The sequence below is a fragment of the Meira miltonrushii genome (assembly GCF_003144205.1).
Source record: "Meira miltonrushii strain MCA 3882 unplaced genomic scaffold FA14scaffold_2, whole genome shotgun sequence".
Taxonomy (NCBI): domain Eukaryota; kingdom Fungi; phylum Basidiomycota; class Exobasidiomycetes; order Exobasidiales; family Brachybasidiaceae; genus Meira; species Meira miltonrushii.
This window is the reverse complement of record NW_020289944.1, coordinates 209,973-235,314: the sequence shown is the minus strand read 5'-3', so window position 1 is coordinate 235,314 and position 25,342 is coordinate 209,973. Positions and strand designations below refer to the sequence as shown.

The following is a 25,342-nucleotide window of genomic DNA, read 5'->3' as shown; positions in this document are numbered from 1 at the left end:
AGGTGCGTGCGTGTGTGTTGAGTTAATTTGAGTTTGTGTTCGTGTGCAACTTAGTCTTCTCATTGTCATCTTCCATACACAACCTAACATTATACCCACACAACACGATCATTGTACATTAACGTCTTCCACTCACATTCACGACTTTGCAAAACAGCTAACGACACTTCACTCACACCCAACAAAGGCTGACTGTGGCCGATCACTTGCCATGAGTCAAAGAAGGTACGGGAAGATTATCAATCAGAATGGCGAAGAAGTCGATGATCCCGAACAAGCAGAATTGATGGAAGAGATGGGTCATCTGAGTGGATCAAATGGAAGGGCAAACGGAGGTCATACAGATGCAAGCAAGAGATTCGGATCTGGTGGTGGAAGGAGAGATTCTACTCGATCAATCATAGCTTCTCGGATAGCACTCGTTGCGATATGGCTCTTCATCATTGCTTCGATTGTTTTTGCTTTGATGACAGGTACTCGTGGAATCGACACTGTCTCGAGAATATCTTCGGCGTGGGGTTTGAGCAAAGAGCAACAATTGACAGCAGATGAACTATGGCTACAGGGAAGCGGAAGGAAAGATCTCAACTTCAATACCACATTCAATCCTGACGATCTAACGATGACCAAAGACGAATGCGACGCATTCTTCCCAAAGCTGTACGACGAGATTGAAAGGAGCAGAAAGTACTACACAGAAAAGGAGGTATGGGATAAGGCATACTTGGAATCTACATGTGATGATGGATGGTGGCCACATGCTCGCTTTGTGATCTACAACAATCGATTGTACATCAAATACCTCAAAAATGCAGGCTTTACAAGAACCGAAGCTGCTGCTGCTCTGCTGCATCAAGCTGTTTCACTGTCCCGAGAAAAGCTACCCAATGTTGAATTCTGTGTAGGAATGCACGACTGGGGAAGCAAGGGTAAATTCAGTCTTGACAGAAGACCGGAACAAGAAGATCTTTGGCTTATGCCTGATTATGGGTATTGGTCTTGGCCAGAGCATGTTGGCATGTACAATGAGATGCGGGAAAAGCTGGCCAAAGTAGATAATGAAGTTGGATGGAAAGGAAAGAAGAATTTGTTGTTCTGGCGCGGATCAATGAAAGTGGGAACGTCGGATCGAGAGGGTTTGATGGAAACGGCAAAGGGCTATCCTTGGAACGAGATGAAAGAGATCGTTTGGGGAGATCCAACCAAAGGACCAATTTCGATGGAAGATCATTGCAGATACAAATTTCACGCATATCCAGAAGGCAACACGTATAGCGGTCGTGTTCGATACTTGCAGAATTGTGCAGTTGTGATCGTCACCCACGAACAAAGATGGATTCAACATTATACGCATTTGTGGAACGGCGAATGGGGACATCCTGATCAAAATATCGTCTACGTTCCCAAGCCACTTGATGATGATCCTGAAAAAGGGATTTTGGTGCACGTTCAAGAATCCGATCAAATGGTACGAAATAGAGCGTGGGAAAGATTACCTGAAGTGATGGATAAACTGTTAAAAGATGATGCAATGGCACAACGGATTGCCAATAATGTTTTGAAAACGTTCCGAGATCGATATGTTACACCTGCAACGGCTCCATGTTACTGGAGAGAAGCCATTCGAGCATATGCAACTGTTCAAAAGTATGAAGTTCAGCTAGATGGAACGGAAACCACATATGAGAACTTCTTATTGCATGGAATACCGAATGCATGAGCTAACGCCAACACACAACTGCTTCATTTCGGAACATTTGTCATTTCATTCGTTGTAAACTACATTCTTTCATTTGCGATATTTGTACAATTTGTGTTCTTTCTTCGAGTTGGTGTTGGATCGCGGTACAGGTGTGCGGTCCCATGTAGGGATGATACTACGCAACAATAAGACGATTTGTTGATCGAGGATATTTGGACTTTCTCCATTTATTTTGCGAGACGTCCAACTTCATCCCTTGCTTTGATGATAGCATCGAGGAGATCTTGATCATTCTCTAAGCTTGCAAGAATATGTAATGTTACTTGTACTGTAGAGCGTTCTATCATTTCATCATCATTGATCCCCTCTTGACGATGATCCGTGAAGTTCATTTGAGGTACCTTACGTAGGATTGAGACTACATCCTCTTTTGAAATGTACTGTGCTTTCTTAGATTTGAATTTCAGCAGATGTCTTCGGTGGATCGGCGGTTTCAAGTATTCGTTGAAGATTTGAAAATGCATTGGCCCAACTATCGTATACGACAAAAGTATACCCTTCGCTGTGTTTGAAAGAACCGATCGTCAACCATGTCCAGATAGGCCACAATTTCTTCTCGAGAAACAATTCAACGTTGTATGGTAGAATAACATTTTTCAGATTAAACTGGATACCGATCTTGCAAAGATTGATGATCTGAATTGCTGTGAATTGGTCCTTCTTGATGTTTTTTGATCTTTCATTGAGGTAATCAAAGTTCGATGAAAAATCTTTTAGATTGAGACCAGGTTGGTTCTCAAAAGACAGCCTGACACATCTTACACATAAAAGAGGTAGTATATCGTAAGTATTAGAACCTAAAGCTTAGGTGGAAATTTGTAAGCTATCGAATCTTAGGCATTCTTGTACGATAGCATCAGCCACTTCCTTTTTTAATATACCTTGTTCAAAATGGAAAAAGAATTGAGTAAGATTCTTGAATGCTTTGAGAAACGAAACAATGAGGGGCGTCAAAGTATCCTGATTCAAATCTTCATCCTCGAAACGATTAACCCTATCGATCTACACTTCGAAACTGTTGACGTGTCTACCATACTGATTTACAAACGTTTCTTCATTTCTACGGTAAAAATCGAGAAGTTTCGTTGCATAGAAGAAATCTTGAGAAGTACGAATCCTGAAATTGCTCCAAATACGTGGTAAAGATGCCGATCGATCTTGATAGGATATACGTGCGAAATTGGTCAATGGATCTGCATTTTGATCAAAAGGTAAAACAGGACCGGGTCCATCACTTTGCGTGAAATCAAATTCTTGACAAAAAAAGTACGCAAAAGGTTTGAGGTCTTCCTGGGAATAGTCCATTTGAAAGATATCGTGACGTTCTGGAGAAACGGTTCTCGACATCGGAGAAACGGTTCTCGACATCGACAATCTTCTATCATGGCGTCTAGGAATCATTCTTTCCATCTTTTATCACTATGATCTTGTTTCTGAGAAGAATGGCAAAAGCAGGATAGGAATTCATGTATTGCCTTCATTTAATTTGCATGAACTCAGCAATTTAACGGAGTCAAACATTCCGTGTTAAGGCGTAAATGTTGTTCAGAGCGTTTTCTATATTTAGTCGCCGTCCGCCGATGGAGAAAGTCGGCCTTTGTTTCTTGCCTTTTCATCAAATATCCAGCCCGACCATTTCGTTTGTATTTTTACCATCCTACTATACCAAATCTATAACTAACACAAGATTGTATGTTATGAAGATTATATAATGATCATATTGGAATATGACGTATGCGGTACGCCTAGCACGTGTACAGGCGTCACTTGCCGTATCACGCCGTATCACGCCGTATCACGCCTTAACGCCTGATTCGCCACGGAGGCTGACGATCCACAGTTTTAGTGCCTAAATTAGCCTATATGTCAAATATAAATACTCAGATATCACATGTATATTTTACCTACTTTTCTTTACCTCAATTTATAGATAAATCAGAAGACAGCGCCTAGAGACAGTAAAACGTAGCAAGAGGATTTACTAATCATTTGTATTCTAGCAAACTGTAAAAGAGCACGTGTTTTACTACTTATGCAGAGCTGTTTTTCACACGTTGGATCATGCTCTCTCACACTCTGGCGAACAATCAGTGCTGCTTGCTCAGCGTTGAGTGACAACGGTACACCTGCATATAGAAAATGTTTAGAAAAAAATTATTGTTTCATACCCCAACCTTGCTTATACTGAAGATATGCTTAGATTTCTTAAGTACAATGCACGAAAACCGTTCTTTATCCAATTAAGCTCCACACTTTTTTTCATCATACGTGGATGGCAATCGAATTATAGCACATGTTTGACTTTTCACGCACTGTATATTTTCACAAAATAAAACAACTGAACCAACTTCCCTCCCACTTTTTTTCCACCATCTCAAAACACCTACCTATAACACATCATGGCTCCAGCTGATGGCGGTGCAGCCCCTCCCTCTGCCACAACGGCAACAAATCCTCAATTAACCACAAAAACGGCAGAAATGAAGAAAGGCAATGCAACTTTTCGATCAACTTGGCATGATGAAGATCGTAAATCACAATGGGGTATTGCATCATGGTTTTTCCATTTGTTAAACATTGATCCAATTCCACCCAATTTCGAAGTTCCAGTTCATGCAAAAACTGATAAAATGCCTTATGTTAGCGAAATGGATTTACACAGATGGATTTTACCAAGAGCTTTGGTTCCTTTTGCAATTCATTGTGGATTATACTACTATGGCGGAATTCAATTACATCCTTTAGCCGCTTTTGCACTTTACACTGTTTGGTTTAAACTTTTCGGTGTCATGCTCTTGCAAATGCTTCGTGCCGTTTCACAACAATGCGGTTTCTTGGATGGCACCCATCCAAGAGATGGTGTACCTGATCAATCCATTAACAAGGTCTTAATGTCGCTAATCTCAACATCAACATATAGACCAATGATGGCAATCATGTTGGCTTATGATCGTAATCAAGCACCTCATATTTCCTTCCCATGGATCTTGGCTTATATTGGATTGTACAATGTTGCTCTAGACTTCTACTTTTTTCATTACCATAAAGCCATGCATGAGGTGCCATGGCTATGGAAGTTCCATTCCACTCATCACAAGACCAAGCATCCTAATCCCGCGCTCACTTTGTTCGCGGATGAAGTTCAAGAAGTTTTCGATATCGCAATCATTCCATTATGCGCTTATCTAACAATGCGTGCACTAACTTCCTTTGACTTTTGTGCATCATTCAACTTTTACGATTGGTGGTTATGCCAAATGTACCAAATGTTCACCGAGCTTGCTGGTCATTCAGGATGTCGTTTGTATGCAACCTCTCCTTCATCATTTGGTCTTTTGCCAAAACTCGGTCTGGATATCGTAATCGAAGACCATGACTTACACCATCGTCAAGGCTATCGCAAATCAGGTAATTACGGCAAGCAATCTCGTGTTTGGGATCACGTCTTTGGAACGACTATCCCACGTGAAGAATGCATTCCATCTCAAATGGAAACCAAGAAACAACCAATTCCATGGTGATCAATTCTTTTCCGACTTCTCCTACTCTTCTCTATTATGCGAACCCTAGTAATGACTCTCTAATACGTAAAATTCCGAACTATTATTTGCTGTACATGAAAATTTGCTGTTATCTGGAATCAATTTGTTATTTATGCAATACCCATCTCTTCTGAGTGCAACCTCTTGATACGAGTGTCTTGTATGTGCCTGCCGATACTACCTCTGAGCGAATCTAGCGGCAGACTCAACGGTCAAGCAGTTTGATAGTAGGTTGCAAACCTATGCCTGATTGCTCAAGCATTCGATCACACGACAAGAATGATGATAGTTCAGTAATTGATTGTGCATTAAAAAGTTCTTGCTATTGAAAAGAAAAAGATTATATACAGTCATAAAGGATGCATTAAAAAATATACGTGAAATCGTGTGACTAATTCCATGTCTTGACTTGATTGACATGATCCAAATTTGATGCAACTGATTCGACACGGTTACGCATCGTTCCACCAAGAGCATCCCACAATCTACTTTGCTTTCCGTAATCACCGGAAGATCTGTAACCTTGTTGATGATGACGATCGTGATCTTCGATTGCTAGATCACATCCAAAGTAACGAAGCCAGAAAGTGGTTGGAACTTGCCAGAATACACGAACACCGGCATGACCTGCAGATTCCGTGTATAGCAAATAACATGTTGCTACCCACCATGTGTAGAAGTCCAAAGGCACGACTAGATATGCAAATAATGGAATTCCCACCATGTCAAACGTCTCCTGAACTTCATCCGCGTAAGCTGATAGAAGAACGTTGGGATGTTTGGTGGTGTGATGAGTCCTGTGGTACTTCCAGAGGAAAGACACCTCATGAAATGAGCGATGGTAAACATAGAAGAAGAAGTCGAGAGCCAATGTGTAGGCAATAACATCGAATGGTGTTTGCCAAGAGAGATTTGGTTTGACGTTGCGGTCGTATACCCAGAAGATTGCAAGGAGAGGACGTAATCCTAGTGTCATAACAAGACTGTTGAGAACCTTCCATCCGTGCACATCAGGCACACCGTCTCGTTCATGTGCTCCATCATAGAATCCATACTTGTTTCCCATTCGCTTGATAACCTGAACGTGTCTTCGTAAAAATTGAATTATGCATGCAAAGTAGAAAATGAATGCGACAACGGGATGTAAGGTCCAACCTGTTAGTTCCATGTATAGCCTATGAACAATCAAAGGTGCTAGAATCCTTGGCAAGATGAAAGCATGTTGACGCCAGACCGAGTAAACGGGAACAGGATCAGTTTTAGGATGAACGGGTGGTTTTGCGGTATTTTTATCTTGTTGCAAAACTCCCAAACCAACGATCATCTTTTGAGCTCCATCCCATTCTTTTGGATCTTTGTGATGCCATGTTGCCTTTTTACCGGCTGGAGCTGTTTGGAATGCCTTGAAATCGGCAGTTTCAGCTGTCATGTTGAGTAGGGATAGTTGATGGTGGGAAATGTAGTGGAAGGTGGGGTGAAGACAATCAGTTTATATACCAGATTTCCAGTGTACCCGCCACCTTGAGCATAAAGCATTAAAGGAAGATGCATGCATATAAACCTAGTTTGAATGCTCAATAATGCAGCAAGAAGAGTGATTGTAACTTGATAGAGGCACTAGACTGGTGCTTGAAGGATGAGTATGATGGTGCCTGAGTCTTAATTCTCAACAAACTTTTGCGAGGATATGCAAGCGAAAAAGAAGATTTGACAAACAGGCACTTTAGCTCAGTCTGATAAAAATTTAAACTTTTTTTTTGCTTGGCTCTTGTGTCAGTAAAACGCGTGGGCAAGATTGAATAGTATCGGATAAGCACTTTTCAACTGAGCAGTGAAAAGTCCCTCTTCCTAAAAATCCGCCATTGTTTGTTTTTACACGCTAAAGTCATGACCACAGCCAATCAAACTTTCGGGGAATAAGCAAGAAGGGGCAATTACACACTTACTCAACCAGACAAAAGCTGTGCGTGTGCATGTGGTAAAGACTGTCATAGAATCACCGAGTGAAAGAACCGTAGCGTTGTAATACCCACCCTCACTCGACATGTGGATTGGGCCTTTCGTTTTGATTAGTGAAATTGCGCCTTTTTATTCGCAAGAACGTAAAGCTGGCCGTATGGTAAAAGAAGCTAATTAGTGTTAGCTTGAAGTCCTATTACGTAAGATCAACGAGGTAAATCAAGCTTTTGGCTTTTGAGTGGTAAGACAGACACACTTCCTTGCATTGGATGTGGACAAGGAAAGTGGACTTCAAGTGTTTGTTATCATATATGTGATGACTAATCTTAGATTCTAAATGATGATCTCGTGCTAAATCCTCACTGTCTATCGAGTTAAGATGGAGATACAATCACACCATAATTTTACCGAAGTTCAAGAACGGAGTTTGTATGATTTTATCGCCATCACCATCGAGAACCCACTGGAGAATACTCCGCAAATCGATATTCTCCTTTGGAAGAGTCAGGTACGTATGAGATTGATGTGGCTTTCAAAAGCATTGAGAATCGTTCGACTTCAAGATAGAGTGGGTGAAATACAGATTGATTTCCTTTTTCGGTAATCCGTTTGCGGCTAAAGATGAGATTATGGTGAAACAGGCTTGAGAAGTCGAGCCTTTATGCCTGTAAATACACACACGCGTAGCGCTGCGCTAAATTGTGTTACTCTTCCTTTTAGGCTCCGCTACTTTTGTCTCAAACTGTCATTCAAACCTTCTTATTTACTCCACTATCATTGACCATGCATACACTCACTCAAAGAAGGCCTAGATGCATCTTTGTTTTATATTTGGCAAGGATGAATTTATAACGTCAAACATCCTCCGAGTTTCCTTCCGTAATGCCATTGTGGAGATGAATAGCCTAATTTGGCCGGAGGGAAAACGGAGTAGCAATTTCTTGGAACCGAGTAACAAAAGGTTGTGGGTATCATGAAACAAAGCACATAGTATGAACAAACAACTTTGGTCATCCCATCCTTTTCACCATCATCCTCCTATAATCAACACCACTCAATCATGGTCGACAAAGCATATTGGCAATCACCAGCCGTTACGGCACACGCTAACGATGTGAACAAGATGCTCAGCTTTATGGCCATCGGGTTCTTCTTCTACGATCTCATCCTGTCCATTCCTTTCGATCGCAAAGTCCTCACCGGTCAAAAGAGCTTGAAATGGGTTCATTTTGCTTATTTCGGAACAAAGATCTCCTTCTTGGGCTTCATTGGTGTGCTGTTGAGCATCTTTTGGGCTCAAAAAGATATGAATTGTACCCTTCAATTTCGAGTTTTGGAATTCTTTATGGGTACAACTGTTTTCACTTCAAGTTCCTTGCTTGCATTCAGAACTCTTTGCGTGTTTCAAGGGAAGTACAGAAATGTGATCAAAGGCATTTTAGCCGTTTTGGGTATCGGAATGTTGGCCGCTTGGATGCAAGGCGTGGACGACGTTTCGGCATTCTGGGATACTAGTCCAGGCTTTGCTCCTTATACTGAAGGTCGCTGTCATTGGACATCAGTCACGAATACATACTGGGTCAAGTACATCATCACAATCATATTCGATGCTACAGTCTTGGGTTTCACAACTATCGGAATCGCACGTATGGCAGGTACATCAAAGCTTGGGATGACTTTGATTCAACAAGGTTTCATTTATTTCTTTTTGACATTTTTGGCAAATTTGATCATTGCAATCTTTACGCTTTTGCAACTTTCGCCGAGTATGTCTTTACTCGTTGCCGTTCCACAATCGGCCATTTGCGTCATTTGTTCATGCAGATTGCATCGTGAATTAGCCGAATCAAACACACGCAGAAATGAAGAGAACGCAAGAGCATTGCCTCCAAACGATTCGGTTACACCTCAATCAGGGATTTCGCTGGGAAAGCGTTTCAAGGTGATCGAAAGATTGGCTGGAACAGATGCGATTGTCGTTCAACCGCTTCCATACGATCAAGGAGCAGTTTCGAGTTTCATCTCTGGTACAACAGCTAATGCGAATTCGGTAAAAAGTCCTCCAATCCTTACGCCAAATGAAGAAGATCTAGAAAAAGGAGGTGGCGGGTACTTTTCTATTGCCCGTGCATCCAATAGACTTTCTCAAGCTCAGAACCTGCTTACATCAAATGAAGTCAGCTTTGCGGACATGTTGCAAGAATCACGTTCTAGACAGAGAGAGGAGCAGCAAAAGTTCATGGAAGAAGCTGCAACGCCAGGACCATGAATGGTGATTGCCATGTATTTATAGCTCGTATCGTTTTGTATTTTAGTGCAACAATTTGATTACCGTTACAGATTTACCTTTACTCGGGATCGTTACCACTTGAAATTAGTACTTCAGAGCAACTCCGTCCATTAATTGTGAGAAAGAAGACAATATTTACAGAATTGCAAAAGAGGTAGATCTCGTTTTAACACGAACAGGGATTGGAGGTTTAACCATTACGAAACAATCTTTGATGGAATTTTTGAATTTTTTAACATCGAAGCCTGATTCGAGATTTGCATCAAACGTTTGAACGAATCTAGCAACGAATGCTCTCATTTCGTGATATGCAACATTTTTGCCGATACATCCCGTTGGTCCATAACCAAAAGCAGCGAATGCTTTGGAATTGAAAATTTCTCCTTTTCCAGGTTTGCGTAGCCATCTCTCTGGAATGAAATCATCCGGATTAGAAAAATTGCGAGGATCACGATGCATGGCATATGTTTGCGTGGAGATGATTGTGTTTCCAGGAATGTAGGTACCGTTGGGCAATGTCATTCCTTCATGTGGTGTGACTCGCTGTAAACCGCTTGCAACGGGCGGCCAAAGACGGAGAGTTTCGTTGATGCAACCATTCAACAAAGGACAATCTTTGTTCAACTTTTCCAAATCATCTGCTAAATGGTCTCCAAATACGTCTTCCACCTCTTGTTGGACACGCTTGTAGTACTCTTCATGTGCCAACATGTTGAACAGGGTTACTGCCATTGCGTTGGAGGAAGTATCGCTACCTGCTACGACCAAAAGTCCAGCGTCAGCGCTAAGCATCGGGAAGCTTGCCTTTTGTCCAGTAGCTTTTTCTTCTCCTAGCAAATGAGAGAATACATCCCTCTCCACGCATCCCGATGAACCTTCTTTGACACGTTTTTCCAACGTTTCAATAATCCATCCTTCGAAAACGGTGATTGGATTGGGCAAGCCAGCAAAGAGTGACATGATATAAGGAACGTTTCCAGAAGCCATGATCAGGATCACACCCGATTCAAGCAATTCGATCGCATGAGCAGTCTTCCCAGTCTTGATCATATCAAATCCACGACCGAAACCCAATTCGCCCATAACATCAAATCCGAACCAGCTGCACCACTGTCCAATATCAATCGATCCTTCTTTTTCACGTTTAGAGATTTGTTCGATTGTCAAGTTGACATTATCCAAAATGTTGGCTTCATATCCTTTAATGGCTTTCATACTGAAACCGGCATCCCAAATCTTTCTTCTTGCATTGTGCTCGGGCATCGTTCGTACAGTTTGCAAATTACGAGCACGCATCTTTGTTGATTCAACAGTGAAATCGTACCATGGACCTCGAGTACATCTTGATCCTGGACCGTTTGCTCCATAAATTGTGGACAAGGCATTAGGATCGATCACGCTGACTTCTCTTGGACCTGCACGAATCACATCTCCATATTTTTTGTGTAAGTCTTGAAACATGTATGGCCTTTGACCTTTCAAATCTGTTCGAATCATGAACCATTTGCTTAATGCCATCCAAGTTGGACCAGGAATCTTGCGTAGTCTATGGAAGAAGATTCGATAGATAAACATGCTCAAAGTGATCGTTATTGACCAAATTCCGGCCATTCTTGTTACCACTCCAATCGCTTCCCCTAGAGGAATTTTCCATTCTTCTCGAATCCATGCTGATAAGGCACCTGCACATGCTAAGAATGAAAGGACAAACACTCTTGCGTCAGGTTCTTTGAATTGAACGGCGAGATGGCTGAGCAGGGCGGTTAAGATGGGAACGTATATGCGTAGTTCTTCATTGCCAGGACGTTTGAGTGTGTCTAATGATAGATCCAGCTGCCATTGATGGGAAGTCATGTTGAAAGTGACTATGTGGTGGTTTGAGAAGAAGGATGATTGAAGGTTGGGCTGACGCTTTTTAAGTGTTCTTGATTGGCTTGCTTGATTGGCCTGCTTGCCTCTTCTTCCTTCCTATCTTGGTACAAATGAAGTGTAATTTCCGTAAATGAATGAAGAACCGGAAGTAAAGGAGTTCACTCGCAAGAATCGTATAACCGTATCGGAAGCCAAGGATCCATTGTTATGTCTTCTCCACACGAAATGAGGTATGAATGAATGAATGAATGTACTTCCATTTGATAAAGAGTCAAAGTACCTCAACCGGCGCCTAATCAATCGTTTGACACTTTAATTTCATTTCAAACCAAATGAGTTTCTTGAAGGGCAGGCACTTTGACAGTACTTTTACCCCACGTTTCTTAAAAAAAGGTTCAAGTTTAAGGTGCAGACCCAGCCCAGCCCAGCCACTCCGCGATTAAATAAAAAGAGAAAACCTTAAAAACCATTCAACTCCGGTAAAGACATTAAGCGGACTGTGGCGAAGCGCGATTGAGGGAAATGCTGACATAAGCAAATCTGAAAGCACGCCTTAATTCGATAAACTTATTTTGACCTGCATAAGCTTGCATTTAGGGTGGATGTCGTGCTTGCCACTTTTTTGAGTCATTAGAGTAAATGCGGGAAGATGTTTCCACTCTACCAACATTTGTATCCTAGTAAGTTGCTATGCTGGAAAAGGACATAGAAGGGAATCCAGGCAATGCTTCAGACGATCCTTTCGATTCACAAAGGGGAAGAAGTACGATTGCAAGAGGTGCAAATAATGAACAGACTTCAGCGGATATTTTAGGAGACGACGATAGTGATGAACGAACATGTAGAAATGACAGCAGAAGCAAATCACGTTCCAGACCACAAAAGTTTCGCAACGAACTACGAAGAGTCACCTTGCACTTCACACCCAGTTGGTTCAGCGTAAATATGGGAACAGGAATAACGTCCATTTTGCTACATGAATTACCCTATCAATTCAAAGGATTACGGATTATTGCAGATATTATATTCGGACTCAATGTCGTTCTCTTCCTCCTGTTCCTCGGGATCAGCATCGCACGTTACACAGTCTGGCCACAAATGGGACCTTTGATGCTCTTTCATCCTTCTCAATCATTATTCTTGGGCACGTTTGCAATGGGTATGACAACGATTGTGAGCATGTGTGCAATCGCAGCTGCACCTGCTTGGGGTAATGGATTCGTGATTTTCACTTGGGTTTTATGGTGGATCACTGTTGTTTTGGCTGTCGTAATCTGCACAGGTCTCCCGTTCATTCAGTTCACTCGACACGTTCAATCCCTCGAGCAAATGTCTGCCATCTGGCTTTTGCCTCTCGTCACACCCGTTGTCACCGCTTCTAGTGGTGGAATTGTTGCCGATATCTTGCCACCCTCGCACGCTCGTCTCACCCTTACTGTCTCGTATATCATCTGGGGAATGGGTTTCGGAACGGCGTATTTGGTCATGTCGATCTATTATGCCCGTCAAGCGATTCACAAGATTCCACCTGCAGCGATCATCGTTTCTGTATTTTTACCCCTTGGACCATGCGGACAGGGGGCTTTTGGATTGCTGAAAATGTCTTCAGTTTTGTACAAACTTGCACGACTAGATGGTCAAGTGTTGGGATCCGTTAATGCAATTTCACCTTCTGATATCTTTTCAACACAAGCAGAAGCACAAATTATGGCTTCGGCAATCTATGCTGTCAGCATTCCGATCGCGCTGGTGTTGTGGGGTTTGGGGTTGTTTTGGTTGATTCTGGCGGTATCAACGTTAATTGACCTGGCAAAGGTGTCGAAACTGCAGTTCAACTTGGGTTGGTGGGGTTTCACGTTTCCGATCGGTGTTTTCAGCTCGGCAGCCGTTCAATTCGGTAAAGAATTGGATTCAGGATTCTTTCGAATCTTTGGAACTGTTCTCTCACTTATAGAAGTCGCTCTTTGGCTTACCGTTTCTTCTTTCACCGTCCTTCGTGTTATTGAAGGACATATACCCTTCTCGCCTTGTTTGGCCGAACAAGGTGGTGAACCTCCTCGTACTTTAGCACCTTCACGCAAGTATACTTATCAACCTAGGGAAACTACCGTTCCTACTAGTACTTAATAGATTGTATAATATAATAGAATTGTTTAATCAAAACATGAAAACAGGTATCTCAAAAAAAGCAAAAACGAACAATGATGGTACGAAGGGATCATTTGTAGTACGCTCTCAAAGATCCGTCCACCCACAACCAACGAACTGGAACGCCGCGATGCATCAAACTGCGATTAATTTCCTCGAGGGGAGCTTCTAATTGCTTGCGTAATCTCTTGTTTCCAACAGCTCGTTGAGCAACGAGTAAATAACCAATGATACCGCAACAAAAGATACACGAAGTCCAAAGAGCGATTTTATTTGTGTTACTTTTTGATTTTAATGCTCTTACTTGAGTGATGACAGCAGAATATTCACTTTCTGTAATACCACGAGATGATAATTCGGTTGGAATTTGTTTTTCCACACTCAACTTCGGAATTGTGATATATTGTGCGTATGACATTCGAACTGCATCGTAGGAGATTGCATTATCGGCAATGACTGCAGTATTGATTAAGCCTTGTTGCATTTGAGGAACGGGTTGTTGACCTGGTTGTAAGAATGCTAAAGGTTCTTTTTCATTACTATTGTTTGTTTGAGCGGGAACCATGAATGGTTGTGCTACTGCAGGTTGAACGGGTTGAGTAGGTAACGTCCTTTCATGTTCATATGTAGGAGGACCATTACCGTTTTGCGGTTGAATCTGATCAGCTGTTTGAGCAGGAGCTGGTGTTGTTTGAACGGTAGCCATTGTTTGTGAGGATGTGTTGGTAAGGGGGAGAGAATGACTTTGGTACATTGTATGTACTTTATATTTACACAAAGAACAATATTTTGCATTGAAACATCCTAACGGTACTGGACAGGTGCTCGTAGACCCTAGCACATGTCTTGGCCGATGTCACATTTTCCCATGCCGAAAATCATTTGACCGTGATGATAATGCATTCGGATTGTCGGTGATTAACGGGCTCTCCAATCTAAAATGAAAATGATATACGCTGAGTTCCGCATGTACCTGATTGACCTGCATTTTTGTGGGACCCCTTTGTGTTGTGAATGTGTGGAACGGCCAAGCCACAAAAAAAAAACATGACACGTCGTCTACTAGCCAAAACGGCCAACTTGATTCAAAAGAAAGTCTTGTGTGTGCAGAGCAAACGACGGCACATAGCTTTTTAATCTAACCTTGGATTTCCGTTTACTAGCGTGGGCTAAATAAATGAAAAAGTGAGTGAGTGCGGATTGAGGATCGGTTAAACTTCACATCGGCCAATTTTATTGCTAAGAAGTGGATAATATACAGATAAGAATCGTCCCGCAAATTAAATTCTAGACCTTTTGCAATCGAATAGGTAATTGAGTACCTAACTCTTCTTGTCCTACAACACGTGGACGAACAACAATCCCTTGCTTCCTTTCAATTTCCCATCCCGCAGAATCATAATCGAATGATCGCAAAAATGTACAAATGATCGCTTTGAATTCGGCAATGGCAAATCTGTTTCCAATACATCCTCTTGGCCCTTCGATAAAACTCAAGATGTGTGATGGGAATCCAGTCTCTTTTGCCATCTTTGGAATCTCATCCCAACGATCAGGTTCAAATTCATCAGCTGTAGGACCCCAAATATTCTTTGATCGATTGATGAGTTGAATAGGGATAAAGATTAATTGATCCTTCTTTACTACGATTGAATTGAATGTAGATTTTCCATCTTTCGTCTTGTAAGACTTGCTCAATGGGATCACGTCATCGTGTACTGCAGTCCTTTCTGTATTGACGACCGGACTCACAAGACGTAAAACTTCTTTTGTGCAGTTGTCAAGGTAGGGCATCGCCATCAAAGCATCATAATCCAATTCATCCCTTCCAGCGAAATGTTCTTCGATTTCAGCGCGTAATTTTGTGATGACATGCTTGTTTTCCGGTAATGGCGTCAAGTGAACGAACCAAGTCAGCAATGTGGACGTTGTTTCATGGCCAGCTGTCAAAAGAGTTGTAATTTGTCCCAGCAATTCGGCATCACTCATTCGTTCACTGTCCCGCACGCCTGGAGCCATGTTTGCTTTCATCATAAGATAAAGTAAATCCTTTGCTTTTCCTTTAATCTCTTCTTGTTCGTCAAAGAATGCTTTTTCGTTGTATGTTCCATCGCTATTCTTTGCTTCTTGCATTTCTGCTTGGATTTCCCGCCTCTTTGTTTCAATGATTGATTTACCAATTTGATCCAAAGAAGCACGAGCGTTAAAGATTACTCGACGACGAGTTGTTGGAATGTTTGCCGTCCATGCAAACCCTTTAATTCTTCTAAGATTGATCAATAAAATCTCCGTAATTGAAATAGATGTAACCATTTTCATCAATGAACGAAAAGAAGAAACGATTGAATCGTGCTGTTCGTCGATAGGTAACTTGACTGCATCGAATCTATGATCGAATCCCGCATCTCCGATGATGTCCAAAGTTAGTCGAGCGAACCAATGAGAAATGTCGAATACCGGTTTCTTGGCTTGTGATTCACGAACAGATTGAACACTTTGTCCTTCAATCACTGGTTCTTCAGCGGGTCCTTTTGTGTCATCAACCAATTGTGCAAGTTTGGCAACGAATGCGTTTGAATGACGAAAGAATAATGGTGTGAAAGCGCGCATAGCAGAAACGTTGAAAGCAGGTTGAATGACTTTCCTTTGTCTGCGATGAATATCACCTTCAGCTACCAATAAACCGTTTCCCAAAAGATTATCCAAGAATTGTCTAGTTTGCTCCGGCTTTGGGAAGTTATAGCTGTTTTGCTGACCTAAGATATAATTCATCGCTTTTGTATCGGCCATAATTAATCTTGGTATATAGAATATTGCTCTGTACACATACACTTCTGAATTCAATTCTCTTGCCCATGCAATATGCGCTTCAGCGGGTGGTGCATGACGAATTTGTGGTAAATCTCCCAAAAGTGGCCACCATTTTGATGTATGTTGAGGTTGTGGAATATGATCGTATCCGTCATTATGTAGAACGTATGCTTTTACGATTCGCCATGCTGCTGTTGCTAAAAAGTATCCTATCAATGCAAGGAATAGAGTGATTGATAAAACAAACAATCCAACGGGTGCTTGTACGATATAGGGTAAGTTGGTAAACCAAACCGGTAGGCTTGGAGGCCAAATCTCTTGCTCGTATGATAGCATCTTGTGTGATGATGAAGATCAAGACGGGAATGTTTGCGATTAATAACGAATCTATTTATACAACGATCAGGAATGTGTACCATGCATTTATAAGCCGAAGTTAAAAAGCCGACAACGTACCAAGGAATTAATAATCAAAGCCGAACATGCACTTTAACCGTTGACTTAAAACCGTTGAGATCTTGCATGCGTTGCGCTGTGGAGTATTTTTAGTCTTCCCGCTTTCCGTTTTCCTTTTCACTGCCTTCTGGCTGTGCTGAGCGTAATCAAAGGTACGCATGTTCGCTCGGCATCGAATTGACTTATGGATTATCATCAACCCTTCCATGGATGTCCGGGAAGATGGAAAGATGGGGAAGATGAATAGCATTATTCGTTCATACCGATACATGCGAAACAAAAGAATAGAAATTATAAAGAAGACGAAAGAAGGGTATGCATTAATCAAAAGAGGAAGTTTTCAGCGTTATCGTTCAAGTATTGCATTTGAGGACGACGGAAATCATCATTGATCAGATCAACTTTGGATTCGGTAAAGTGCAAAAGTTGTTCTTCTCCTGCTGCAGGTTGACCCCATTTGTATTGTGGCCAGTTTGGAATCTCTTTCATGCCGTGTGTGTTTGGATTAAGATCATGAGCGAAAGCGATCAAAGTGCTCATAATGTGAAGACTGTTCTTTGAAACAGCAGGAGGAATAGTACCGAAAGCATGCAAGACAACATCAGCGATATGGAAAGACCCTAATTGTGGAACCTTGGTAAGCTTGAAACGCTCGAGTATAGGTCCCACGACTGGGATTCTTGATAGAAGTGGAAGATCGATTTCGATTTGGTAAGACCACATGTTACGAATGTGACTGACTTTTTCGTTTGCTAGACGACGTTGTCTCTCAAAAGTAGAATCACCAGTCAAAGCAGCGATACGTTTATATTGCGGCGTCAAACTGTTGGCAACACCGGTATCGAAAGGTGATCCACGAGTGATATCATCAGGATAAAGTTCGGTTAAACGTTGGAAATTTTCATCGGTTGCCGTTTCGCCCCAGTAAATGCCACGGAACAATGTAATGAAATCTTCTGTTGTTGTGACGTTCAATTGATTAACTTGAGAGAATAATGTTCCTTCATCTTTCATATCACCGATAACCATTGGGATATCTGCAATATCTCCTCTTGACCATGCCAAATGAGGAGATTCTGTGAACAAGCTGGATGAGGCAACTGGGCGAGGGTACCATGGTACTTCGGTGGAAGTGTAACCTAAGAAGTTTGGTGTCCGTTGAATTTTACGGTAGATTTCATCATAAGGAGCCTTCTTCAAGCAAGCCAAAGTATCTTGACCTTCGCATCCTAATTCACGTACAAAGTCATCATAAACACGTTGAACTCTTTCCGGTCCTGCCAAACTCATTGGGCCACCGCTGAACATCCAAGCACCTTTAATGAGATCTTCAGTCTCTCTTGGTTTCATCATCAAATGACATCCTAAAGACATTGCTCCTGCACTTTCACCAAAAGCGACAACGTGGTCTGGATCACCACCAAATTCAGCAATGTAATTTTTGACCCATTTCATGAACAGCCTTTGATCTTTGAGGTAGAGATTATCGGCACCTGCATCAGACATTTCCTTACTTGCAAGAGTGCCAAAGAAGTTCAAACGATGATTTGCAGAAACGAAAACCATTGGTTTGTTCATCTCAACACTGCGTTTGACCAAACTACCACCTTGGTAGATCAAATTTGGAACAGCAGTGAGCTCAGAACCGATTGCATTGGCTGCACCCAGCTCATAGCCACCGCCATGAATCCACATGATGACTGGGAGCTTATCACCTTTCTTGACACCTTTTGGTACTTGAACGTTTACGTGTAAGCAATCTTCTGATTGACCTTGAACCAAACCAGGAGGAGCAACTATTTGTTGAGCTGCTGTGAAACCTTCTGCCAAATCTGCAGTACCGAAATTGACTGGATTACCGGCAACTTGAACTTGCGGGCAGGCGTCGCCGTATCTGTCAGCGTCAATGATTTCGCCAGTCTTTTCTGAAGCGGGAATGAATTCGGATTCCTCTGCAAGGGTAAAACATTTCACGGTGGTTAGAGGCGGAACATAATTTTTTGGTTCAGTGCTACTCACCAAGTCTGTTTGCTTTTGCGAATTTCATTCCAAGGAAATCTTGTGTGCTGTATTGTGGATTTGTGACACCACGATAATTTGCATAATCGAGTTCAACAACGGGTTTTTCACCTGGGAACAAAGCGCCCAAACTTCCGGCAACATTGCCTAAAAGAGATTGACGCTTTTGCACTGGGACCATACTGGCCATTGCCACGGCAGCAAGGTTAGCAAGAATGATTGTCTTCATTGTGAGGAAAACTTAGGGAACAGGGAAAGGGGAAATTGGAGATGATCGAGAAGGGACAAGTTGTTTTACGATAATGATCACTCTTATATGCTTAGAAATTGAGCTGCCTTGCATTTGTATTTACAAACCTAGCCTGTTTGCAACGATCGTCATGGGGAAATGAATACATTAATTGAACGAGATCAAAACTCACCTCCGATGCTGCCATCAGGGTTTTCCCGGAACAATGTGCTTATTCTAGTTTAATAAACACCATTGAGGGGATCCAATGGGGTTTTACCGAATACATCTGCACAGAAGCACGGATAAACAACCTCTAAACAAACGATTGTGGGGTTGCCTCATGCCATGCACATTTTAAAACACAATCAGAAAAGCGTAGAAGTTTCTTCGTCCTCGTGCAAATTGAGAAAAAAAAAGGCAAAGAAGTCTTTCTAGTCAAAAGGGATCTCAACGTTCCCGCCTACTTTCCGATCAGTGAGGTGAAGGACAATCGGGTCTAATGCTTGGCATGGCGATCTAAGTACCTGCGGCCAGACACTTGTCGAGGGAAGACTACATAAATCAAGGACAACTTTCTGCAATTTGTTTCTAGCGTGATGAAAGCGCATAATGATCAATTGAGGCATTACACGGTGTCTTTTTCCTCAAACAACAACCAAATGGTCAAAAGAACAGTATCACATCAACATTTATTTATGCAAGTCACCCTATCAAGATAGAACAATGGAAAGAGACAGACACACTAAGTATAGCCCAGAAAAACAATCATCATTTTAAGCATCTTAGCGTCGGGAATGAGAAGTAAGCGTGGGTATTCTTACTTCCGATAAACCATTCGGAGGACAGAATACTGCATCCTGTCACGGTCATGTGTGTTTGAAATCAAAGACAAACGTTCGTTTTCGCTAATACAGCTCATCTGCCCTGATCTAATGATTCTCTTACCACCCCTTTTCATGTTGTAATACGGCGCTTGCTCCGTTTCCCCGCAAATAGAATCATCATGCTTCCGACAACGGTTCGGAGAATCATTTTATGCGCAGCGCGTATGACAGAAAGTCTTGGCATTGGCTAACGGACAAGCGTAATGCACGATTGCCAAGAGCCCTGATCGTGGGGTCTAAACATGTGAGAAGAATCTGATTGAAATAAAGGGAAAAATGAGAGAGATGTACAATTGTGTGTTATAGAAACTAGTCTTCCTTGACGAGAGGGACGGTTGGTAAAGTGAAATAAGAGCTATCTTTTGTTAACATGCTTGTAAGACCCAAATACCAAGCAATGATACCGGTAATAATACCGAAAGCGCCTGTTGCTTGAGAAAGAGGTGAAGAACGATCTAAAGGGTCTCTGAAATAATCAACCATGAGTAAAATGAAAAAAACTTCAACACTAGTCAAGAATGCCAACAGAAAGGCCGATTGACGTGTTGCAACGATCAATAACAAAAAATTGATAATCACAAACGTACTAATCCAAAGACCTTGAGCAGAAGCAAGTTGATCGCTCAACATTGCGCTGTATGGATTGGGCATTTGACCGTCATATGTGCCAGTCAGACCGAACCATCCGACAGCCATGATTGAGTAACCCATAAAGAATCCCGCGTAAACACCGAACAGAGTTGCGGGGAATGTTCGTCCCGAGATAAATCTAGAGAGAAGAAAGGTAGACAGGTTAGCAGATGCTCTCTTTATTGCAAGAAGCTGCCACACTCACTCTAATATAACGGCAATCGTAAGTGTGATGCTTCCTAAGCACAAAGCTCCAGCAACGGAAGATTCTGGAATATCAAGACCTCTTGCACCAAGCAAGTTCACACCATAAAGTGAAAATGTAACACCCAAAGCAAGCCAAGCAAAAGCTGAAGGATCTGCAAATTTTCTGTGAAAATCAGGAAAAGCAGGTTGTTCACTGAACGTTGCTACATGACCACCTCCGGTAAATTGTTGTGAAATATCTTGACCTCCTTGGAAGCCTTCTGATTTTGGCTTTTCGTCTGCGGCGGTAGCCATCTTTGTGAGGAGTTTTGAGAGTTGGGATGGATTGTTGATGATTAAAAAGGGGGATTATTGTTTTCTCATTTGTATCTATTTCGATCTGAATATCATACCAACGTCATTTTCCGATATTTCCGTCCCACCTGGTCGAAATTTTGACAGTTTTTCCGCTGTGTTCTGTCACTCCATGATTCTTTTGACGTGGTACCTGTTGTTTGACAGATATCCTGCTTTGGATTTATACTTCGATCGAAACTTAAACAAGACCGGCGAATGAAATTTTAGTTATTAATACGCTAAATCGGCAGGAATGCTAGGACCTCTCCCCACAACTGCCAACGTTTCCCCGCATTTTATAAACACTAGTGTTGTTCCATGACAGACTCAAGAACACAATTTATGTACATGATCGTCATTATAGTACTCTTAGACCTCTGTCGTACGAAATCAGCCAATTCTTCTTTCCGGTCAATGAACGGTGATGATTGTTCTTTTTCCGATCATTAAAAACAAAGTGTGGGAAAGGAGGAGGTCCGATCTGAGGATTGAAATTAACATAAATCTTGGCAAAATGGTATGAAATTCTCTCTTATTTGAATCAATCTCCCTTCTGAACACGATCAGTCAACCCAAAATGCCATCTTCATCAACAACGCTCCCAATGAATATCAGCGAAGAACGTTTCTTAAAGCTGGAAAGACAAGTGACAGCAAACGGTCATGCTCTTTCCACTTTACAGCCTAGCTTTCCAAGCGGTGGTTCTCACATGGTTCACAGAAAACTCGCTTTACCAATCCCATTAGCCTCTTATGCTATTGGTGCAACGACTTGGTTACTAGGTCTTCTTGTATTGCATGTGAGTGGGAGAGTGACTTGTTCCCCGCTATGAGCGGTACTAACCATGGTCTTCTTCATTTCAGGTTCGCAATATTACTGAAATCAACTTTTGGATCGTGACTGGTATACCGATGGGCTCTATCTTGACAATTTTGTGTGGAATGGGTGAATTCTTTACCGGTAATACGTTTGGATGTGCTTTATTCTCTGCCGTTGGCGGTATCATCTTTGGTCTTTCGATGCCTTTTTTACCGTGGTCAGGGTGAGTGCAGCACTACCGAAGGGAAGATCATACATCTCTGACATCTTTTTCTCTCTAAATAGAATTCAAACAGCATTTGCTCAAACAGTTGGTGGAAATCAAGAAGAAACGTTGAAATTAGTCAACGCATCAGGAGGTATTTATTTAGAGGTAATTTTCGTACCTTTATTAATGCTCTTGATCGCTGCTCAAAAGACAGCATTAGTTTTCGTTTGGAATTTAACGATGATCATTATCGTTGTTATCACTCTTGGAATTTCCAATATGACCGGGAGTGAATCTTGTCTGGTTGTTTCGGGAATCTTTTTATTACTTACAACGGCAGGATTATTTTATGGTGGAACATCAATCCTTTTAGCAGAAGTTGGTCATCCGCTTGCCAAATTTGTTCCTCTTGGAAGTTTGAATTCGAAAGAGAATTGATGGAAAAGCAAGTCATACTCTCATACTCTGTGGCTTGTAAGCAACCGCCATACGTTGGCGTAAGATGCGGGCCGCGGGTATAGTGCGTCACAATCTTTTCTCATGTCAATATGCTGTCAATGTACATAAATAGGTCATTTGATCACTCTGTTCTTTTGTTTGTGTGCGTGTACGCGGGAAACCGTGTTCAGAGTAAGATTTAGCTTTTATCAAAAGAGGCTGTGCGTGCGTATTACCGCGTACGCCTTATCGTTAAACGCGTACATGCCGTCATTTTTATTTGGCAGCGCTGCGCACGTACGTAAATGTCCGCGAGGCACAAAGGGACAGGCGGGCTTTTTTTGTTCTTGCTCCATGGCAATCGTAAATGTTGAACTGCTGCTGTAAATGTGCCTTAAACCCAATTTAGCACCTTTTGATTATTATTTTTTTAATGTTCCTGAACACAGGCTATCGAATCTTCGTCATTTGTGTTACAATTTGGGTCATGCGTATAAACGAGCAGCATACATTCGCTCCCCGCCATACATGTATATCAAGGGCAACGATCCAACCATCTCCCCTTTTCACCAGCATCACTATCTTCTAATGATTTGATTTTATCCAATCAATAATGCTCAAAAGCCCACCAAACAGAAGCTCAAGATGGGAAAAGGATGGAGAAACAACGATCCTGATAAATGATGACGATCGACGGGAACTACCGGTCCCAGTACCAAGGATGACTGCAGGACAAGCATGCCTTTGGGTTTTGACATTCTTAATCTTATCTTCCGGTTTGATAGGCTTAGTTGCACAATCATCCGTTACATGGAGAGGAATAATGCAACCGCTAGAAGAAGATCAACATCTCGCATTCCCAGAAGCATCACCAGCCGGTCTGGTATCATCTTGGAAGTCAACAAATGAAACTATAACTACACCAACCGAATCAGCACAAACTCCCATCTCAACAAGCACACCGACTCCCTCAAACACCAAAGAGATGCCTTGTATACCCGGATTGTACGATGATATGCTTGTTGTGATCAAGACGGGAGCTTCGGTAATGTATGATCGTGCATTGGTGCATATACACACAACACTTCGATGCATACCACACACACTTCTGATCTCAGATGCGGAAATGGATATCGGGAACTACCATTTCGTCGATGTGATACAAGATTTGGATCCCGATACGCTAGCTCATGAACAATTGGAATATTATCGATTACAACAATCAGCTTTGCAAAAGAATGAAGATTTGGGCGCACTGGCCCAAAGATCAAAAGGGAAAGCGTGGGATTTGGACAAATTCAAATTTATTCCAATGGTAAAAAGAGCTTGGCAAGCAAGAACACCACAAACGAAATGGTTCATCTTTTTAGAAGCTGATTCGTTGGTGGATTGGGCAAATATGAAGATTATGTTGGATGCGAAAGATTCTGATAAGCCTTGGTATTTAGGAGCTCCGAGTTGGATAAATGACAATGTTTTCGCACACGGAGGAAGTGGAATGGTAGTTTCCCATGCGGCCATGTCACAATCCGTTGGAAAGTCAACCGAAGATTGGATGGTACAATGGGGTTCAGCAGCTTTGAACGAATGTTGCGGAGATTACCTGCTTTCACGTGCGTTCAAATCGTTCGGTATCAATATGACATCTGCCTATCCTTTGCTTCAGGGTGATAATGTTGCACTTGCACCGCTTATGCCCGATTTATGGTGTAGGCCAGTAGTAACCATGCATCATGTCAAACCAAGTCACGTAGCATCCTACTGGGCGTTGGCGGAATATTCGATGCAACAGGTAGCCGAAGGACGAAGGAATCATTCGCTTCTGTGGAGAGACATCTATACAATCTTTGTTGAGCCGAGCATGCAACAGTATAAACTCGATTGGGACAATCTGTCCTTGGATTGGGAATTCACCTTTGCAAAACACGAAAACGGTAGCGAAGAAGAAAAGAATGCGTTTGCATCTCCAGGAGGATGTGAAGCCATGTGTAGGCGTGAGAATGAATGCAAGCAATGGTCACATTTCGGAATGACGTGCAAGATGAGCAGAGCAGTTCGAGCAGGAGAGCCAGTAAAACGCGAGAAAGGATCAAACGCACTTTTTGCACAAACAAATCATATCAGCGGTTGGATGTTAGATCGGATAAACACTTATACAAAACAACATGCTATTTGCGAAAACGGAGCGGATTTCAAATTTAACGATTAATGAGGATGTACCATATTTGCCCGATTTTGACATTTCATCATTTGTACCATACAAACACAATCCCGAGAAATGAATAGAGAAATGCTGATTCGAGCGATTTAATACGATATGTCGTTTGAGAAAGGAGTACATCAGATACATTTTGTCCAGGCCTTTTCTCTGTCAGAGTCAATCATGCATCGGTAGCGAAGATAAATTGGGAATTTTAGCGTGTTCAACCTTAATTTGCAGGAATGTCGGAACAGCTTACAAGTCAACAGAGCTATAGATGTGTCTCCTATGCGCTGCGCAGCGCGTTTGCTCTCTCGTTCAGTTGTGTGCTTTTGCTTGTATTGCTGTTTGTGGCTCATATTTGTGCATGCATGCTCTGCTTTCATTGCCAGCTGATTCATCCGCAGTGCTGTATGTATATGTACGTATGTGATTATAAGGAACATCTCACCCATCTCCGCATATGCAGGGGAGCTTTGGGGGGGTCAACGGTCCAGGCGTGGCTTGAAGTGGATGCATGAAGGACAAA

At 42.1% G+C, this 25,342-nt stretch overlaps 12 protein-coding genes across 12 annotated transcripts; 6 read left to right on the top strand and 6 right to left on the bottom strand.

Annotated features, from left to right (window-relative positions):
- The first annotated feature begins 2 nt into the window (after window positions 1-2).
- FA14DRAFT_160130 (uncharacterized protein) lies at window positions 3-2,066 on the top strand. Its single transcript, XM_025498538.1, has one exon. It carries the CDS (start codon window positions 212-214, stop codon window positions 1,718-1,720), a length of 1,509 nt encoding a protein of 502 aa, XP_025354897.1. The 5' UTR covers window positions 3-211; the 3' UTR covers window positions 1,721-2,066.
- A 2,176-nt stretch (window positions 2,067-4,242) lies between these two features.
- Window positions 4,243-5,283, top strand: FA14DRAFT_123111 (fatty acid hydroxylase; the record flags this gene model as incomplete). The annotated part of the gene is made up of 1 exon (XM_025496551.1): window positions 4,243-5,283. The coding sequence occupies one exon, from the start codon at window positions 4,243-4,245 to the stop codon at window positions 5,281-5,283; it is 1,041 nt and encodes a 346-aa protein (XP_025354896.1).
- Window positions 5,284-5,567: 284 nt separating this feature from the next.
- FA14DRAFT_31946 (fatty acid hydroxylase superfamily protein) lies at window positions 5,568-7,013 on the bottom strand. The gene has a single exon (XM_025502185.1). The coding sequence runs from the start codon at window positions 6,731-6,733 to the stop codon at window positions 5,696-5,698; it is 1,038 nt and encodes a 345-aa protein (XP_025354895.1). The 5' UTR covers window positions 6,734-7,013; the 3' UTR covers window positions 5,568-5,695.
- Window positions 7,014-8,341: 1,328 nt separating this feature from the next.
- Window positions 8,342-9,109, top strand: FA14DRAFT_113107 (uncharacterized protein; the record flags this gene model as incomplete). The annotated part of the gene is made up of 1 exon (XM_025495999.1): window positions 8,342-9,109. A coding segment is annotated over one exon (768 nt), but the record flags the coding sequence as incomplete, so codon positions are not given.
- Window positions 9,110-9,688: 579 nt separating this feature from the next.
- FA14DRAFT_122676 (cytochrome P450) lies at window positions 9,689-11,164 on the bottom strand (the record flags this gene model as incomplete). The annotated part of the gene is made up of 1 exon (XM_025496527.1): window positions 9,689-11,164. One exon carries the CDS (start codon window positions 11,162-11,164, stop codon window positions 9,689-9,691), a length of 1,476 nt encoding a protein of 491 aa, XP_025354893.1.
- Window positions 11,165-12,074: 910 nt separating this feature from the next.
- On the top strand, window positions 12,075-13,552 carry FA14DRAFT_163934 (uncharacterized protein; the record flags this gene model as incomplete). Its single annotated transcript, XM_025499852.1, has 3 exons — window positions 12,075-12,105; window positions 12,240-13,469; window positions 13,494-13,552. The coding sequence occupies 3 exons, from the start codon at window positions 12,075-12,077 to the stop codon at window positions 13,550-13,552; spliced, it is 1,320 nt and encodes a 439-aa protein (XP_025354892.1).
- A 45-nt stretch (window positions 13,553-13,597) lies between these two features.
- On the bottom strand, window positions 13,598-14,593 carry FA14DRAFT_31890 (uncharacterized protein). The gene has a single exon (XM_025502183.1). The coding sequence runs from the start codon at window positions 14,325-14,327 to the stop codon at window positions 13,644-13,646; it is 684 nt and encodes a 227-aa protein (XP_025354891.1). The 5' UTR covers window positions 14,328-14,593; the 3' UTR covers window positions 13,598-13,643.
- FA14DRAFT_31907 (cytochrome P450) lies at window positions 14,594-16,837 on the bottom strand. Its single transcript, XM_025502184.1, has one exon. It carries the CDS (start codon window positions 16,718-16,720, stop codon window positions 14,861-14,863), a length of 1,860 nt encoding a protein of 619 aa, XP_025354890.1. The 5' UTR covers window positions 16,721-16,837; the 3' UTR covers window positions 14,594-14,860.
- Window positions 16,838-16,867: 30 nt separating this feature from the next.
- Window positions 16,868-19,088, bottom strand: FA14DRAFT_184120 (alpha/beta-hydrolase; the record flags this gene model as incomplete). Its single annotated transcript, XM_025501367.1, has 2 exons — window positions 16,868-18,792; window positions 18,860-19,088. 2 exons carry the CDS (start codon window positions 19,086-19,088, stop codon window positions 17,165-17,167), a joined length of 1,857 nt encoding a protein of 618 aa, XP_025354889.1. The 3' UTR covers window positions 16,868-17,164.
- Window positions 19,089-20,284: 1,196 nt separating this feature from the next.
- FA14DRAFT_184117 (uncharacterized protein) lies at window positions 20,285-21,281 on the bottom strand (the record flags this gene model as incomplete). Its single annotated transcript, XM_025501366.1, has 2 exons — window positions 20,811-21,281; window positions 20,285-20,744 (listed from the first exon to the last, which is right to left on the bottom strand). Exons 1-2 carry the CDS (start codon window positions 21,104-21,106, stop codon window positions 20,285-20,287), a joined length of 756 nt encoding a protein of 251 aa, XP_025354888.1. The 5' UTR covers window positions 21,107-21,281.
- A 444-nt stretch (window positions 21,282-21,725) lies between these two features.
- On the top strand, window positions 21,726-22,707 carry FA14DRAFT_188666 (uncharacterized protein; the record flags this gene model as incomplete). Its single annotated transcript, XM_025501671.1, has 3 exons — window positions 21,726-21,947; window positions 22,012-22,190; window positions 22,253-22,707. The coding sequence occupies 3 exons, from the start codon at window positions 21,726-21,728 to the stop codon at window positions 22,611-22,613; spliced, it is 762 nt and encodes a 253-aa protein (XP_025354887.1). The 3' UTR covers window positions 22,614-22,707.
- Window positions 22,708-23,036: 329 nt separating this feature from the next.
- FA14DRAFT_160124 (uncharacterized protein) lies at window positions 23,037-25,021 on the top strand. Its single transcript, XM_025498537.1, has one exon. The coding sequence runs from the start codon at window positions 23,227-23,229 to the stop codon at window positions 24,820-24,822; it is 1,596 nt and encodes a 531-aa protein (XP_025354886.1). The 5' UTR covers window positions 23,037-23,226; the 3' UTR covers window positions 24,823-25,021.
- The last annotated feature ends 321 nt before the right edge of the window (window positions 25,022-25,342 follow it).